At 42.2% G+C, this 14235-nt stretch overlaps 1 protein-coding gene across 6 annotated transcripts in view; it reads right to left on the reverse strand.

Annotated features, from left to right (window-relative positions):
* The window catches only part of PTGR2 (prostaglandin reductase 2), a 1213270-nt gene that overhangs the window by 1102618 nt on the left and 96417 nt on the right, over window positions 1–14235 (reverse strand). For all 6 annotated transcript variants that reach the window (XM_069638758.1, XM_069638763.1, XM_069638762.1 and 3 more), the window contains exon 2: window positions 7928–7987. In XM_069638758.1, coding sequence (XP_069494859.1) covers window positions 7928–7976 — 49 coding nt within the window. In that variant the 5' untranslated portion in view covers window positions 7977–7987. The remainder of the gene's footprint in view (window positions 1–7927; window positions 7988–14235) is intronic.

Genomic DNA, 14235 nt, shown 5'->3' on the forward strand with positions numbered 1-14235 from the left:
GAGGCACAGGAGCTGAAACTCATCTTGTCCTCTTTCTACTGCAGTGAATAAAACCTCCCTTTTCCTGCGGAGCGGCCGCGGAGTCACTGCAGAGTCTTTGGTCTTTGGACTGCGTGCTCCTCGGCCCCCACACGGTGCAGCAGACCTAAGAGAAAGTTGCACCCCCACCTACTTCTCCCCCTCATCTAGGAACTAGAGGAAGTGTGCAAACTCAGCTGAGTGAGACAGAAAGTCCCCAAGAACTGCCAAGAGCGACGTTTTCCCCTTCTGGTGCACTGTAATCTCGAACAGTAACATCATGAGTACCTTGGGGCACTTTGGAAACTATTACACATCGCGGCGCAAGCGTCCTGTGATTAAACAACAATTTGCCCATGAGGCCAAAGGTGAGCGATTTGCATATCGAGTCATTAATGCAGTTTGTGAAACACGTACAACTTTCCTACCCTAGTGAGCTGTCGGCGGGAGGGAGACTGTTGGGTTTTCCCCTTTGATACCCCCGCCACCATTGGAACCCAAAGCCAAGGGTTAACACTGAAACTTTCCGCTAAGCTATTGAGAGGAACTTCACTGCCTAAGTACAGACAGAAGTCAATCTTCAAGCCCATCCACTGAGTGCCATTTTGTGGCGCGTGGGAGACTGTTGGGAATCACCCTGTGATCCCGCCCACCCAAACTGAGCTACACACTCTAAAGATACTACTCAATCCACTGACACAGCCTTGCCCTTTTAAATAGAACACTCGAAGCGTGCGGGAGACTGCGTGGAGAAATCCCATTGATCCCGCCCGCTCACCGGCAGAAACCTACAAACCTTGATCTTCTGACCTCTATGATACCAGAGAAGCTGCATTTCAGACACCAACTTACTACATGTACCCAAGCAAGCTTGATTTCATAGGTGATACCTCATCAAAGACCTCATTATCCCCGCCTGCCCTCACGGAAGCAACAACCTCTAGTTGATTTTTCTGCCCATTTCTCACTGTTGCGTATCAAGGAAACTGCAGAAAACACTAGAAGAACACTCCAAAGAGCCCACTCTTGCTCCCAGTGAAGCACCCACGTTGTGCCGATCTTCCTGCCCTTTTCATTACTTAGCATCAAGGCAACTGCAGAAAACAGTAGAAGAGTAGTCTGAAGAGTTTCCGCTCCAGATCGTACCTGGACTTTCAAGAACTTGCAGACACTCGGCAATGACCGTACAACTTGATCTGCATACGATGGAAAAAACAACTCAACCATCTGGCCCGAACACTAGACTCTGAGGACAAATAAGGACTGCCTCGCCAAGATGCAATCTGACAGACCATACACAGCAAACCATAGAACAAACTATATCCAAACTGAAAACAAAGAAAATGGAACAAAAGACCCTCGACGCGACAGATGAAAGCCCAGTACCAACCGCTCCCCCTCTCCAATCGACAGAGACAGACAAAATAACGATGGAACCAACGCAAAGCCCCCGAAAACAACCAGACAACAGGGCTTATTCAGGCACCAGATCTGAGTATACCACTAGAAACCATCACATCTGAAACATGTTCACAAGTGAACGAAAAGATGTATATATAGATGCAATACAGCAACAAAAGAGCAACAACCAGAAGAAACAAATATATCTAAGGACAAAAGGGCAAAGATTCAGATGCAGGTGCAACCAGAAGTCACGGAGATAGATGAAAAGATTCCGAACAAGAAACAGGAAAAGGCATAGTAACCGAACATGATAACCTGGACCCAAGTACTCTTGCAACTCATGGGAAGAAAGGTGTAAGCTTCTTACACCGACAAGAAGCCCAGAAAGCCACTGATACAAGAGAGATGCAAGTATCCATGCAGATAAACCAATCAAGTCAACAAATTAAACCAAAGCTCATTAACGAGACAATACCAACTGCACAACAAGATTAGCTCTAACAACACAAGGAAATCACACACAACACTCGGAATCACACCCCTCTGTAAAACAAGCCTCAAGGAACCCCCTGATGGACACCTAAAAAAAACACAGGCAAAGATAGCCAAACTTAAATGGCTACAGACTCACAACATGATGAAACAGAAGAATGCCCAAAAGAACTATCACAAAATGTATCCAAACCCAACAGCTGCATGTCTATCGCTTGACATTACTGAAATTGAATCACTTATGAACAAAGTATTCGGAAACATCTCAAAATCAAATCTGCCGGAATCTACTTCAACGCCCTTGATAACCTGCCCGTTATCAACCAAAAACAGAATAACACACATAAAGACTGAAGAACGGAACAGAAATGCTGAAAAGGGTAACCATCAACATCAATTCAACTATGGCTTTGAAGAATCATTCTATACTCTACCTCTACAATTTGAAAAACCCCTACAAGCTAAAAAAACAGGACCGGGTTTCTACAACACCTGCAGTGCTGAAGAATAACGAAAATACAAACTCACACAACGCAGAAAAGGACAAAACACCACAGCCGAGGCTACCGACGACAATGATAGATTTGCAAAACATGTTAATGGCTGTAATTTCACAATCCATGATACCCTTCATAAAACTCCATGAAAACATGAAAGACAGCATACGTGATCAAGCCACCCTTCTGGCAATGATTCAATCAAAACAGATATATAAGGAAAACTTCAAAACTACAATAGAAAAGAGACTTGATGTAGAAGCAGAACAAACACAAAGATGGCAGCAAAGACGATTTGAAATAGCGAGGGGAGACAGAAGAAAAACTTTGTTTAACCTCCAGCGTAATGGCATGGATGACAGCGCCACAACAAACACAGATAAATCATGATACAACAGCGAAAAACCAGAAGGAATGCAAAAACAAAACTCCCAACACCGAAAGTGGGGATTCTCCTCACGCAACCAGAGAGATTCCAGACTTTTCCATACTTCAACTTACTATTGTCATACCACAACCAAAACTTACAACCAAGGATGCAGGAGACATATTCCAGATATTCTCTCAAACAAACAAGTGTGTAAATCCGAACACAGGAAACCTGCAAAAGAAAAGGAAACCAACATTAAAACAAACAACATCAAGGGCATTCTTACATACAATTAATAAACCCAGAGAAAAAATACAACAGAAACACAAAGAAGTGATAAGCGGCAGAGCGCCACAACTAGCGAGAAACACTCAGGCGCCACTCATGAGAGAACCCAATGTGCAAACTGAAATTAAACAACATTCCACAACAAATGACCCTAACCTTGAAGAATTACTCAATCTATCAATGCACATGGAAGAAATAGAACAAAGTCATGAGGAACTGAGTCCCGCAATAACGTACGCCAGACAAACACATGGAGAAGTCACAAGACCTGCATGAAATTACCTGTGAAGAAATATCGGACGATACTCTGGCTGACACATAATCGAACTCGGACCAAGAAAGGTGTGAAGAAATTTCGGACAAATCTTTAGAGCTGACACTGCAGGGACCCAGCGAGCGTGCACAACGACCAGAAAATAAATAATTCTAGAGAATATCAAAATCGCCAGAAACATGAAGAGGCAGCAAAAAAAGAAAGAACAATTAAAGAAAAAAGACCACCAGTGGACGACATCCGACTACCAGGATTTGTGAATCCTATGAGCAAACAAGTATACCACAGCATACATATAGAAAATGTCACACGAAGAACTGATCCTCTAATACTTAATAGAACAAATATCTTAATACTGCTGCAAGCAATTCCGGAACTCAAATCTATCACAACTAAAGACATTCACCTAGTCTCCTTTGAAAATCACAAATCACTAGATATTGTACAATTAGATCTAGGGGACAGAAAGCTGATGGAAAAAAATCCTCTCAATGAAAGACACTCTAAAGAAAATAGGATTTAATTGCGTAAATGTTTCCCAACATAAGAAGCAGAATGAAATAAAAAAGAGGAGAACATTTCTGCTAGTTACATACAGAATGAAGCAAATGATGCACCATCATCTGACAAGGAATCTTACCATAGGTCCTCAAGCTGCGATACTACGAACACTTCAAGAGACTGCTGAGAATACAGGGAAGAACAGGATTACGATACATATCCCTTCAGACGAATCCATGGAAACCAACAAACAAATAATTCATACGATACACCATCGGAATCATAACCATTAAAAGATAGCGAATCCACCTGGCCAATTGCACGTGGAATACCAGAGGCAACACATACCTATTTAAGCAACCCTTAACCAACCTAGAGAATTGTAATATTATCTGTTTACAAGAAACGTGGCTAATGGAAACACCTGCCTGTGATGGATTCATCACTGTACTAAATACGGCTAGCAAAGGTGTTCAAGGAAGACCCTCATCGGGCCTACTCACTCTGATAAAAATTGTACCAACATGGAAAATAGTATCCACATCAATAATGAAGGTATATTGGAACCCTGCAACAATTAACAATAACGTCTTTATGGATGGAATCTGCTTAAAAATTGATGAAATCCGTGCGAGGGACCCTGATGCCGAATTCATCTGCGGCGATTTAAACCTACACCTTTACACAGAAAAAGGTGAACTAAAGAAGAAAAATGACCTATCCATGCTGCCAAAAGGTGGCAGAAAGAAATGATCATCTGAAACCTCACATATTTAAAACAACCTACTGATGGCACAGGCAAGCCCAAACCGACCTGGACAAGAGGAACCTCCTCTGCAATTATAGATTACATTTATCTATTGAAAGAGCTGGAAGAATCAGTAACCAAAATCGTAATAGAACGAACGATAAACAGCGACCACCATCAGCTGTCAATTAAAAGGTCTGGGACTAACTGAACCCAGAAATCAATTTTCATTTATCCCAATAGAAGTTGTGGGAAACAAATCTAAGACTTCGAATAAATCAAGCTCAAACCAAAGAAATAATCAACCAATTGCAACATCCTATGATGAAAGGCATAGATAAACATAACATACTCTTAAATCCCTTCCTTAAAGAGAGGAAGCAAAAGGCCAATAAACGACATCAACACACGTTCAATCCCGAACTCGCAGAAAAGAAAAAAGAAATGCGGAGAACAATCAGACAGTTAAGAACAAAGGGAACCATAACCAGCAAACAAGAGATAAAAAATATAAAACAGTCCTATATCAATTGGAAAAAAGCATTCATGAAGACACTTCTACAAAAAGACGAAGAATCTATCATGCGAACGTACGAAACCCACAATTTAAGAGAATTGTGTAACCTGTTCAATAACAACAATAAAAAACAGGAAGATTTGATAGCAAACGTCACCGAACAACAATGGACCCAACATTTTACTGCCATTTACCGTCGGCGGAGCATGGATCCAACTGGAATTCAACTTGACTAACAGACGCTGGTGCATAAAGTATGATAACCAAGACCTAATAGAAATGATCACCAAGTTGAACACCTCCCGTGCACCGGGCCCAGATGGCCTCTCGAATGAAACCCTTAAAAAAAGACGCTCAACTCTGGGCAAATGTGATGGAACTACTTCTCAATACAGTTAACAGGAGTAATCAAATTCCAAAGACGTGGCAGACTGCAATGATAGTCCCAATTTATAAACATGGCGCAAGTGATGATCCGCAGAACTTCAGACCCATAGCGCTTCTCGACCCCTTAGGAAAGATTTTTGCAGCAATATTACTCAAAAACTTAAAGCAATGGGCAATAGAACATAACCTTCTGGCAACGAGACAAACAGGATTTACATCAAATGTTGAAACAAACATCACCCTCATCCTCCTAAACATGATCAAAAATGAGGCAATAAAAAAGAAAACTGTGGTTTATGTGGCTTTTATCGACCTACATATGGCCTTTGACTCTATATCAAGACAAAAACTATCGGGAAAACTAACAACATAGAACTGCCCCGCAGGAATACTGGAACCCATAAAACCATTTTATTCAAACACTTTCATAACAGTAAAAATGACAAAAAATGGTCTTATAAAACCTGCGATCAACACTAATAATGGTCTAAAACAAGGATGTCCGTTGGCGGCAACTCTATACAACCTCTATATGGCAGAGACTGAAGAACACATGAAAACCAGTGACCTCAAACCCCCTAAAATAAACTCAATCCTGGTGCCAATAATGATGTACGCGGACGACATTGTTTTACTTGATAAAACATTGTCTGGATTATAGAAAAATGTAGACCTATTGGGAGATTACATGAAAATAAATGTTCTGCAGATTAATACCAGCAAAACAAAAGTGATGCCCTTGACGAAGCAACCATTTAAGAAATCCAAACCCCTGCATCTAACCATTGATGACAATAAATTATACGAAGTAACAACATTCAAATACCTTGGAATTACCATAAACCAATCAGCAGTGGAGAAACAATGGATTGATAACTTGGAAGCGAAAACACATTCACTAGCGAGGCAGGGATGTGTGATACACCGAAAATGTTGAAAATTCTCGTTCAAACAAATATTGTAATTTTACAAACAAAAAGTAATACCAACAATAACCTATGGAGGCAATTCCATACATAAAGGAGGCAACTTGGACAACATTAGAAGGCATTTTTTGGCGCAAGATCCTGAAATTGGCACCAGCTTATCCAATGGTCAGAATACGCAACGAAATTGCAACACAATCGATAATCTCCAATGTTAAATGGAAACAAATGGACATCCTCCGCAAACTGTTATCGGAGAAAAAAATACCGGCAATAGAAATTATGCGAGAACACTCGAATACGCTGGACAATTCGATACTGAAGTCATGGAAAGAAAATGTTATCCAGATGCTGATAACCAAGGACATATCGATCGAAATGCTCATCAAAAGACCACAACATGCAAAGAAAAAGATGATGCGGAATGATTGGATGAAGACCTGCAACACCAAAAAACAATACACGAGGAACATACAATGTCCTACTGATATAAGAGCAATAAATCAGACACCAGAGTATCTAACATTTGCTGATCCAACAATCCGGCCCATATACATGAACTAGAGACTATCTAGTGTCAACACTGCAAAGAGACAAGCTGGCAGTAACTGTCGCTTTTGTGGAGAAGCACTGCCAGAAACATCCTAGCATCTTCTCATGGTGTGCCCAGAACTAACAAGCAAGAGGCTGAGGCGGACCTTTGGATCAGATTTTAATATCTCAGCAAATTAAATGGACAGGGAAACGTGATGGAGAAGCATAATGAATGGACAAGAAAAGAAACTTATATACACTATAGTTCGCTTCTTGCAGAGTATAGTGATGTAACATTGTGACATGCAACAAGTGCAATGTGACAATCGAAAGGTGTAATAGTAAAACCAACAAATGAAAAGTTTAAATTAAACTATATCATTTTGATAAAAAATAAAATAAATGTTGACATTCCACTTGCAATTCAAGGCGGTACGATATGTTGATGCTACCATGAAGCTAATGTGTAGTAACTGAAAATGAAAATAAAGTTTTGATAAAAAAACAAAAACAAACGGGGCCTTTTTTCTCCTGTGGTATTTATTAGGTGTCACCAAATGTTGAGGGAACGAGTTGGGTACAATATAGGCCCCAATTGGCTCCCCTTAGACAAATGATTATGAATGGGTCAGCTCAAATGAGAGTGGGGGGATGGAGAGAGTTCAACTTGCAGGAAAAATATACCTCATACACCAGAGCAATCTAACAGTTTGTTCTGTCTGGCTAGAATCCCCATGCTCTTTACACCAAGTAGCCTTTCTGAGGCAAGCACTAATACTGGAGTACCAACCTGGAGTCATGTCTAGCACCCATCCAAACTCCATGCCCTGCTGGAAAGGCTTGATGAGTATGCATCCTTTTCGCCCTCTTACATCAATGCCTTTGTTCTCGTCCTCTGCACTTTACTCTGCAGTTCTTAAACCACAAACACTTTGACTTATATAGACCAATAAACGACAGTTAATACATACCAGGCCGTGAATGAAGCACAACTGCTTGAACCGACATCATCCTCTCCATAGTACCTCTCCCTGTGCAATACAGAAATACCCGCAGTGATTATGGATACGTTTTGTGTGCAAGTTGTAATCAAATCATGTGTATGTAGCAAAGCAATGCATTCAAGAGCTAGAGCATATTGCTCATCAGCATGCAAATACAACATGTACTCAATGCTTTGGTTTAAATGATATTGTCCTAAAGCACTCACTGCCCAGGCGACTTAGAACTTAATTCATTTAAGAGACTTATCACAATGGGTTAAGCAAAGTATTATCAGTTTCCAGCAAGAAGACTGCTGAAAAGCTGTGAGTACCTAAAGAAACAAGTCTCTCTGATCAGAAATCTCTGGGTAAAAAAATGCATGAAAACAAGTCTAAAGGGTACGGAATAGCATTCAAATTGGAAAAACAAGCTGCTTCCAAATGAAGGTCATCTGCTTACCCCAGAATCTAGGTACAGGGACAGATTGAGGACTAGAAGTGAATGGGAGATGTCCTTCAAAAGGTCTGCAGGAAGATCCTCCCAATTGGGTTGTGTGATATTTGTGCTCATAGAATCACGACTGATGAAACACTTCATGTGGTGCAAGAGATTCAACGAGAAGTGGCTTTACCAAACCGTCGCATGAAGTGATGCAGGTCAATATAAACCTTTCAGGCATTTACATATCCGAGTCTATGGCATATTCAAAATGAAAAATATAAAATATGTGGTCCCAGGTGATGGGCAGCATGGGCACTCTAAAACAGACGCTTTGTCATCCCTGTAGAGTATTATACCTTTGAAAGGATTATTGTGCCACTTTACGCTAATTTGTAGCTCAGCACCCTATCAACAACTGCCACCATAGTTCCATTAAAATGGACAGCACTCTCTAGACATTTCTAAGACTTCAGACTTGTTGAATGCCAACGTTTGATAGGTTCAGCAGACTCAACATCACTGCACACAACTCCTCAGGGATGGATTTTCCTGTTTTCTGACAGACTAGAGGTGCAAAACAGAAGCGCGCTGGGTGGGAGGGTTTAAATAAATCATAACTACTTGCATTGCTCTGGAAACTCCCCCAAACCACCACCTTTCAGCCTACTGTGCCGTTCTAAGGGGAACACCATATCCAAATGATGCTTGATCCCACAGCAAACAAGACAGTGAAGCCCGAACTGCTACGTCGCAAGCAACCCTAGACATGTTGCTGCCTCAATGGGAGTCGTCAACCAGTTGCAGCATTAGACTCTAGGCACAGTACGTTCGGAACAGAAATCTTGGCTCCAGGTCCACTTAGGGTGAAGTTTTGCAAAAGGCAATCCCAGCGGATGACATCGTATTTTGCTTTGCATAAATCACCCTTTCATAAGACACTCCAAGTGGGACAAGTATACCTAGGCGTGGGTCCCGAGCTTGCTCTGTGTGTGTGCCTGCAGGGTTTTCTTCGCCACACGTATGAAAAGCCTCCTCTCGATTTTTTTTTATTGTATTTGGTTTATGACAAACCTTTACAAAATAGAATAATAAAGGAAAAGAAGAAAAACACAAAAAAAGGTATTTAAAACATAACTAAATAAAACGTCTACCAGGTTCACAACTTGGAATGACATAAAACAAGCAAGGGTACGAGTCAGTGTGCTGTCAGCTGGCTGTGTAGTCAGAAGCCTGCACGCCTTTTCCAGTTATCCTATTCCAAGTCAGGCGGGATGGGATGTTCGAGCAGGGAGAAAGCAAAACGAAACCAAACATTGCAAGTTTTGCTTCTCCTCTTTTTGGTCCAAAGGCCGAAAGGGAACCAATGATCGCAATGCATTTAACGCCCAATACCAATTTCCCAAGAAAGATGCTCTCCATCATCAAGGTTTCCAGCACGAGAGGCATCTTTGCACAAAAGGTGAACCTTCTTGGTAAGGGCCACACATGTTTCCCAGGACTTTCTCCTGAAACTCTGGGGGAAGAAGGGCACCATTTTCATATAGGACCCAAAGGAGCATCCAGAGCGACTCTCCAGTTTTCTGGCTCAACAGGTACCAACCTTCCCCTGTAAAAAGACAAGCGATCGAGAGAAGTTCATTTATGTATTTATTTACATATTTGAATTAAATTACATAGCACCCACATTGCTGGATGCCAGTTCTGGGCAGGTGAAAATGCAGGCATCTTTTAGGTACAATCCTCGAAATGCTGCTCTACTGATCCTCCTGATTAGTTACATGACTTTTGCCAAACATTGGCCATGTGGTGTGGGTGGTGTGGACCGTTACTGTAGATACTGAAGGGCCTGTGTACGTTGAGTCGAAGTGCTGGATATTAATTCTTTTTTTCCCATATAACTTTTTATTGGCATTTCCACCGATTTCCAATGCAACTTTTCCCCTCTCTCTCCCCCGAGAGTCCCCCACCTCCTTATTTGCATTCCATGTGCTTTTCTTTTTGCCTCTTTGCTTCATACACATACATCACCTAGATTTTTATTTCACCAAGCCCAACAGTCTCATCCTCCTTGGGCACCAGAATGCTCTTGCACCCTTTTGGAGATACTCCAGGGTCCAATCCGTTTCCTCAATCTCCTGGCCCATACCCCCTTACCAGGATGCCATGTATCGCGTTCCCCTGGTACCTCACCCTGTTTAATTAACTTGCAAAGTAACCCCACCAGATGTCTATCCCCAGACTCGGATACTAAGTATTTCTCGAAGGGGTTAAGCAGGGAGTCTGCTTCCCTCATGGATGGCTGTGTGAGCCAGTGCCTTATTTGGAAATATCTATACCTTTCCGTCTCTTCTATTCCAAGGTCTGTCTTGCATTGGGGGAATGTCTTAATATCCAGGCCAACAACAAGTCCCTGGTCTTTTGGCAGCCTGCTTCCTGCCACACCCCAAAGCCCCTACCTCCACAGCCAGAGGTAAAACCTGGGTTGCCAAAAATTGGTGTAAATGGGGACGGACACATAGTGAATTGACCCAGCCTTATTGCCTCATCCCACGAGTCCCCTCCCACCATCAACATCCTACTGAGGTACATGCATATTCATTCTTGTTTTACCATCACCAGTTAGATCGGGACGTGCAAGACATGGACGCTCTGGCGTTCCTTACTTCTTTTTAGTTCCGAGAAAAGGCCACACGACTTTCTCTGACAACAGAGATAAACAGAATACGCCCTGAAGTAGGAGCAGGACAGCAACCACAGTTAGTAAAAATGTTGCAACTTACCTTCATCATGTCAAGTGAAAAACATATAGTCTGTGCCAAAGCCTTATCATAGGAACTGGGTACACGTAATTATTAGCTATAATAAAGCCGATAAAAACCAGTTAACAATACACTTTCAGTCAAACAAGAGCAGTATCAAGAAACCTAATGAAGAGCCCTTTCCATTTTTGCAGCATTGAGCACATCATCTATCAAGTCCAATCTTAAAACCAAGATTGCCATAGGCAAACAGCTTTGGAGCCCCATGAAGTACTACACGAACATATGTGCAATAGAAGCATCCCACGCATGAGGCTGCCCCACAGCGTTATTATCCGAAAGAAGGCAGCAAATAATGACTTAAGCCTGCTGATGGGCCCATCAACAGTATTGACAGGGACACTGGAGTGTGTGTGTGTATGTCGGAATCTGTAGGGAAAAATCACTTCATTCCAAGCTGGAGGCCCTCGAGTCAATTCAATGGTGTGCCGTAATGCAAAATGATGGGGGCTCCATCAGCCACCTTTACTCCCTAAAAATAGGCAAATAGTAAAAAAAGAAAAATAAACCTAGCGAGTACAAAATACCCCAAAAAAAAAATGAAGTACACCGGAGCCCGACACCCTGCTTTCAGCAACACAGCTCCATTAATAGGTTTGGACCAGTGGTACAGGTAGAGCCATGGGAATACACTCTGTCCACTCTGTCATTGCTGCCTAATCTGAAGAGGTAAAATATACCTTTTCATGTGCATTAATAACTAGGTGCAGAGAAATGATTATGGCAATAACATTTCTGTTTTACAGTAAAAAAATGTTTTTACTCACTCATAAAATACTCCCGTTGGGAATGGGACTTCCTTTTGTACTCCCTAAAATAACGATTTTAAACCCAACTTTAAAATATAGGGACCAAAATACTCTGTCAAAACGTTATCAGGAGAAGTGGGCGGGGGGGGGGCGGGGGTTACCAGTTTTAATGTGTTTTTTTGTACAAAAAAAAATATAGGCACAGTAGAGCGTATTAAGTATAGTTTACACATTTTGCATAGCATTGATGTTTAATTGAATGCCTATTTTTAACACCCATTTCACAAAGATTTTAAAACAAAACTATAATGATAAGCAGTATTTTTGCCGTGAATACATTTCATTTAAAAAACTATTTCTCACACTCAGATAAGAGGCACACATGAATAGTGAATACTCTGGGCTTCCTGCGGATGAGCAGTGGCGGATAGGGAGGGAGAACAGCTCCTGAGGGGCACCAAAATTCTAAGATTCAAGGTCAGTTGCGGCTGGTGAATATTTTCAGTGAATGGGCATAAACATCTCCCTGAATTAGTTTGAGCGGTCCCAAGATAATGCATGGTTATTTGACTGGGGTGAGGTGGAAAAGGGTGGGGAACATCTGACAGCTTAATTGTTTTTAGAAAAAATATAAAAAGCCATACAATTTACTATCAGTTCTCTGTGGTGTGAGATACCAGAAAGTGTCTCACCCACTAGTCCCCGGGGATCGGTCATCCAGGTGGCCAGGAAACGGCCATCGCTTTTGGATCCAGTTCCTGGGGGTGGACCAGTGCAGGAGGATCACCTGGGTGAGGGGTCTTTGGGGAATGGGAGTGGGACACCGGATGGCAAAATGCAGTATCCCCTTCCATGTAACACCTTTACCCCCATCCCACCAGGTAGGATACGTAGGAACTCTACACCCCCCCTTTCCGACACAAAAACATTCACATGGACAGCCCGCTCTGGGAGAAAACAGACTAACGCCCGAGCAGTATACCTGACGTGTCCCAATACAATGGTCAGGTAAGGTCAGGCAATTACTGACCAACACTCACACCTGACTTCCATCACACTTCCCCCACACAGATAAAGGCAGAGCACGAAAGCACACTGTGAGCAAGGCAAAGCACACAAGGAAACAGCAGTTTAGAGACGGCGGCTGAACAAGAGAAGATGGCAAAACAGGAGGGGATCGCAAGCTGGGAAGTTCCCTTGACCTTTCCGACAAGAAATCGTTACTTTCAAGAGCACTCGAGATTAGAAAGCATAATACCAGGAAACCAGGCTAAAGAATCCTGTATTGTGTGAGATACCCAGGGCCCTCCCGCGCAACTAATCAAGGTGGGGAGAAGCAGCAGCCGCCGTGGTACCATCCCTGGCTCCAAGAACAAAGCAGCGTCAGTGAAATCAACACAGCCGGTGAGTTGGGGAGACCGATACAAGACGGTCTGTGTTGAAGCCAAGGTTGCAAGTAGCAACATTGTATGGCGAGCGCTGGAATGAACATTGTTAAAACCTGTGTGATGAAAGACGCAAAACTGCCGATTAACGTTTGAATTTTGAAAAGCAAGATACGATACCTTTGACAGAATGGTCCAGCACCGCATGGTGCTCAATCGAAGGTCTCTAAAGTATTTAGCTGAGAAGTGAGAGAAGTGAAAGTTAAAGGATTGTATTAGGAAGAGAACAAAGAATTGTGAATCGAAGTGGTCCTGCGACGGATCAAGCAAAATCCTGCGTCCATTCGAAAGTCTTCGATTTTGATACAGTAAAGAAAGTTTGGAAAAAGGGATACATTTGGTCCGAGCCCGGCAGAGGGAGAACAATTGAACGTTTTGTGTTAAAGTGGGTCTAAGCCTGGCAGAGGGGGGCCCAGGGTGAACAGTGAATCACCAGAGAAGTTGTGCATATGAGAATCCTGAGGAGAAAGGAACTTTAAATCTTTGTTTGTCGCATAAGGGCCTCTGAAATAAGAGACTTTGAATGGCAGAGACTTTGGCACAGAAGATCCTGATACTGAGATTTTGAACTGCATCCTGGTGCTAGAAAAACAAGAGTATTTGCTAAGCTTGAGTCTGCCGTCTTGTCCCGTGCTGAAAACGTGGAGAAGGGAAGCTAACGGCTCAACTATCCTGACATACCATTTCTTGAACACTTTTCTTTTGTATAAAATGGTTTCTCCCACCATTTGTATATTGAAGTAAGGATTGGCAATAGGTTTATTAGTATAGGCCCTTTTATTTTGACAAGACACCACTAGGACTGCATTATTATTATTTGATTGTTGCTTACTACCATCTT

Source organism: Ambystoma mexicanum, chromosome 14, assembly GCF_040938575.1.
Source record: "Ambystoma mexicanum isolate Mex_15411 chromosome 14, UKY_AmexF1_1, whole genome shotgun sequence".
In the NCBI taxonomy this organism is placed as follows: domain Eukaryota; kingdom Metazoa; phylum Chordata; class Amphibia; order Caudata; family Ambystomatidae; genus Ambystoma; species Ambystoma mexicanum.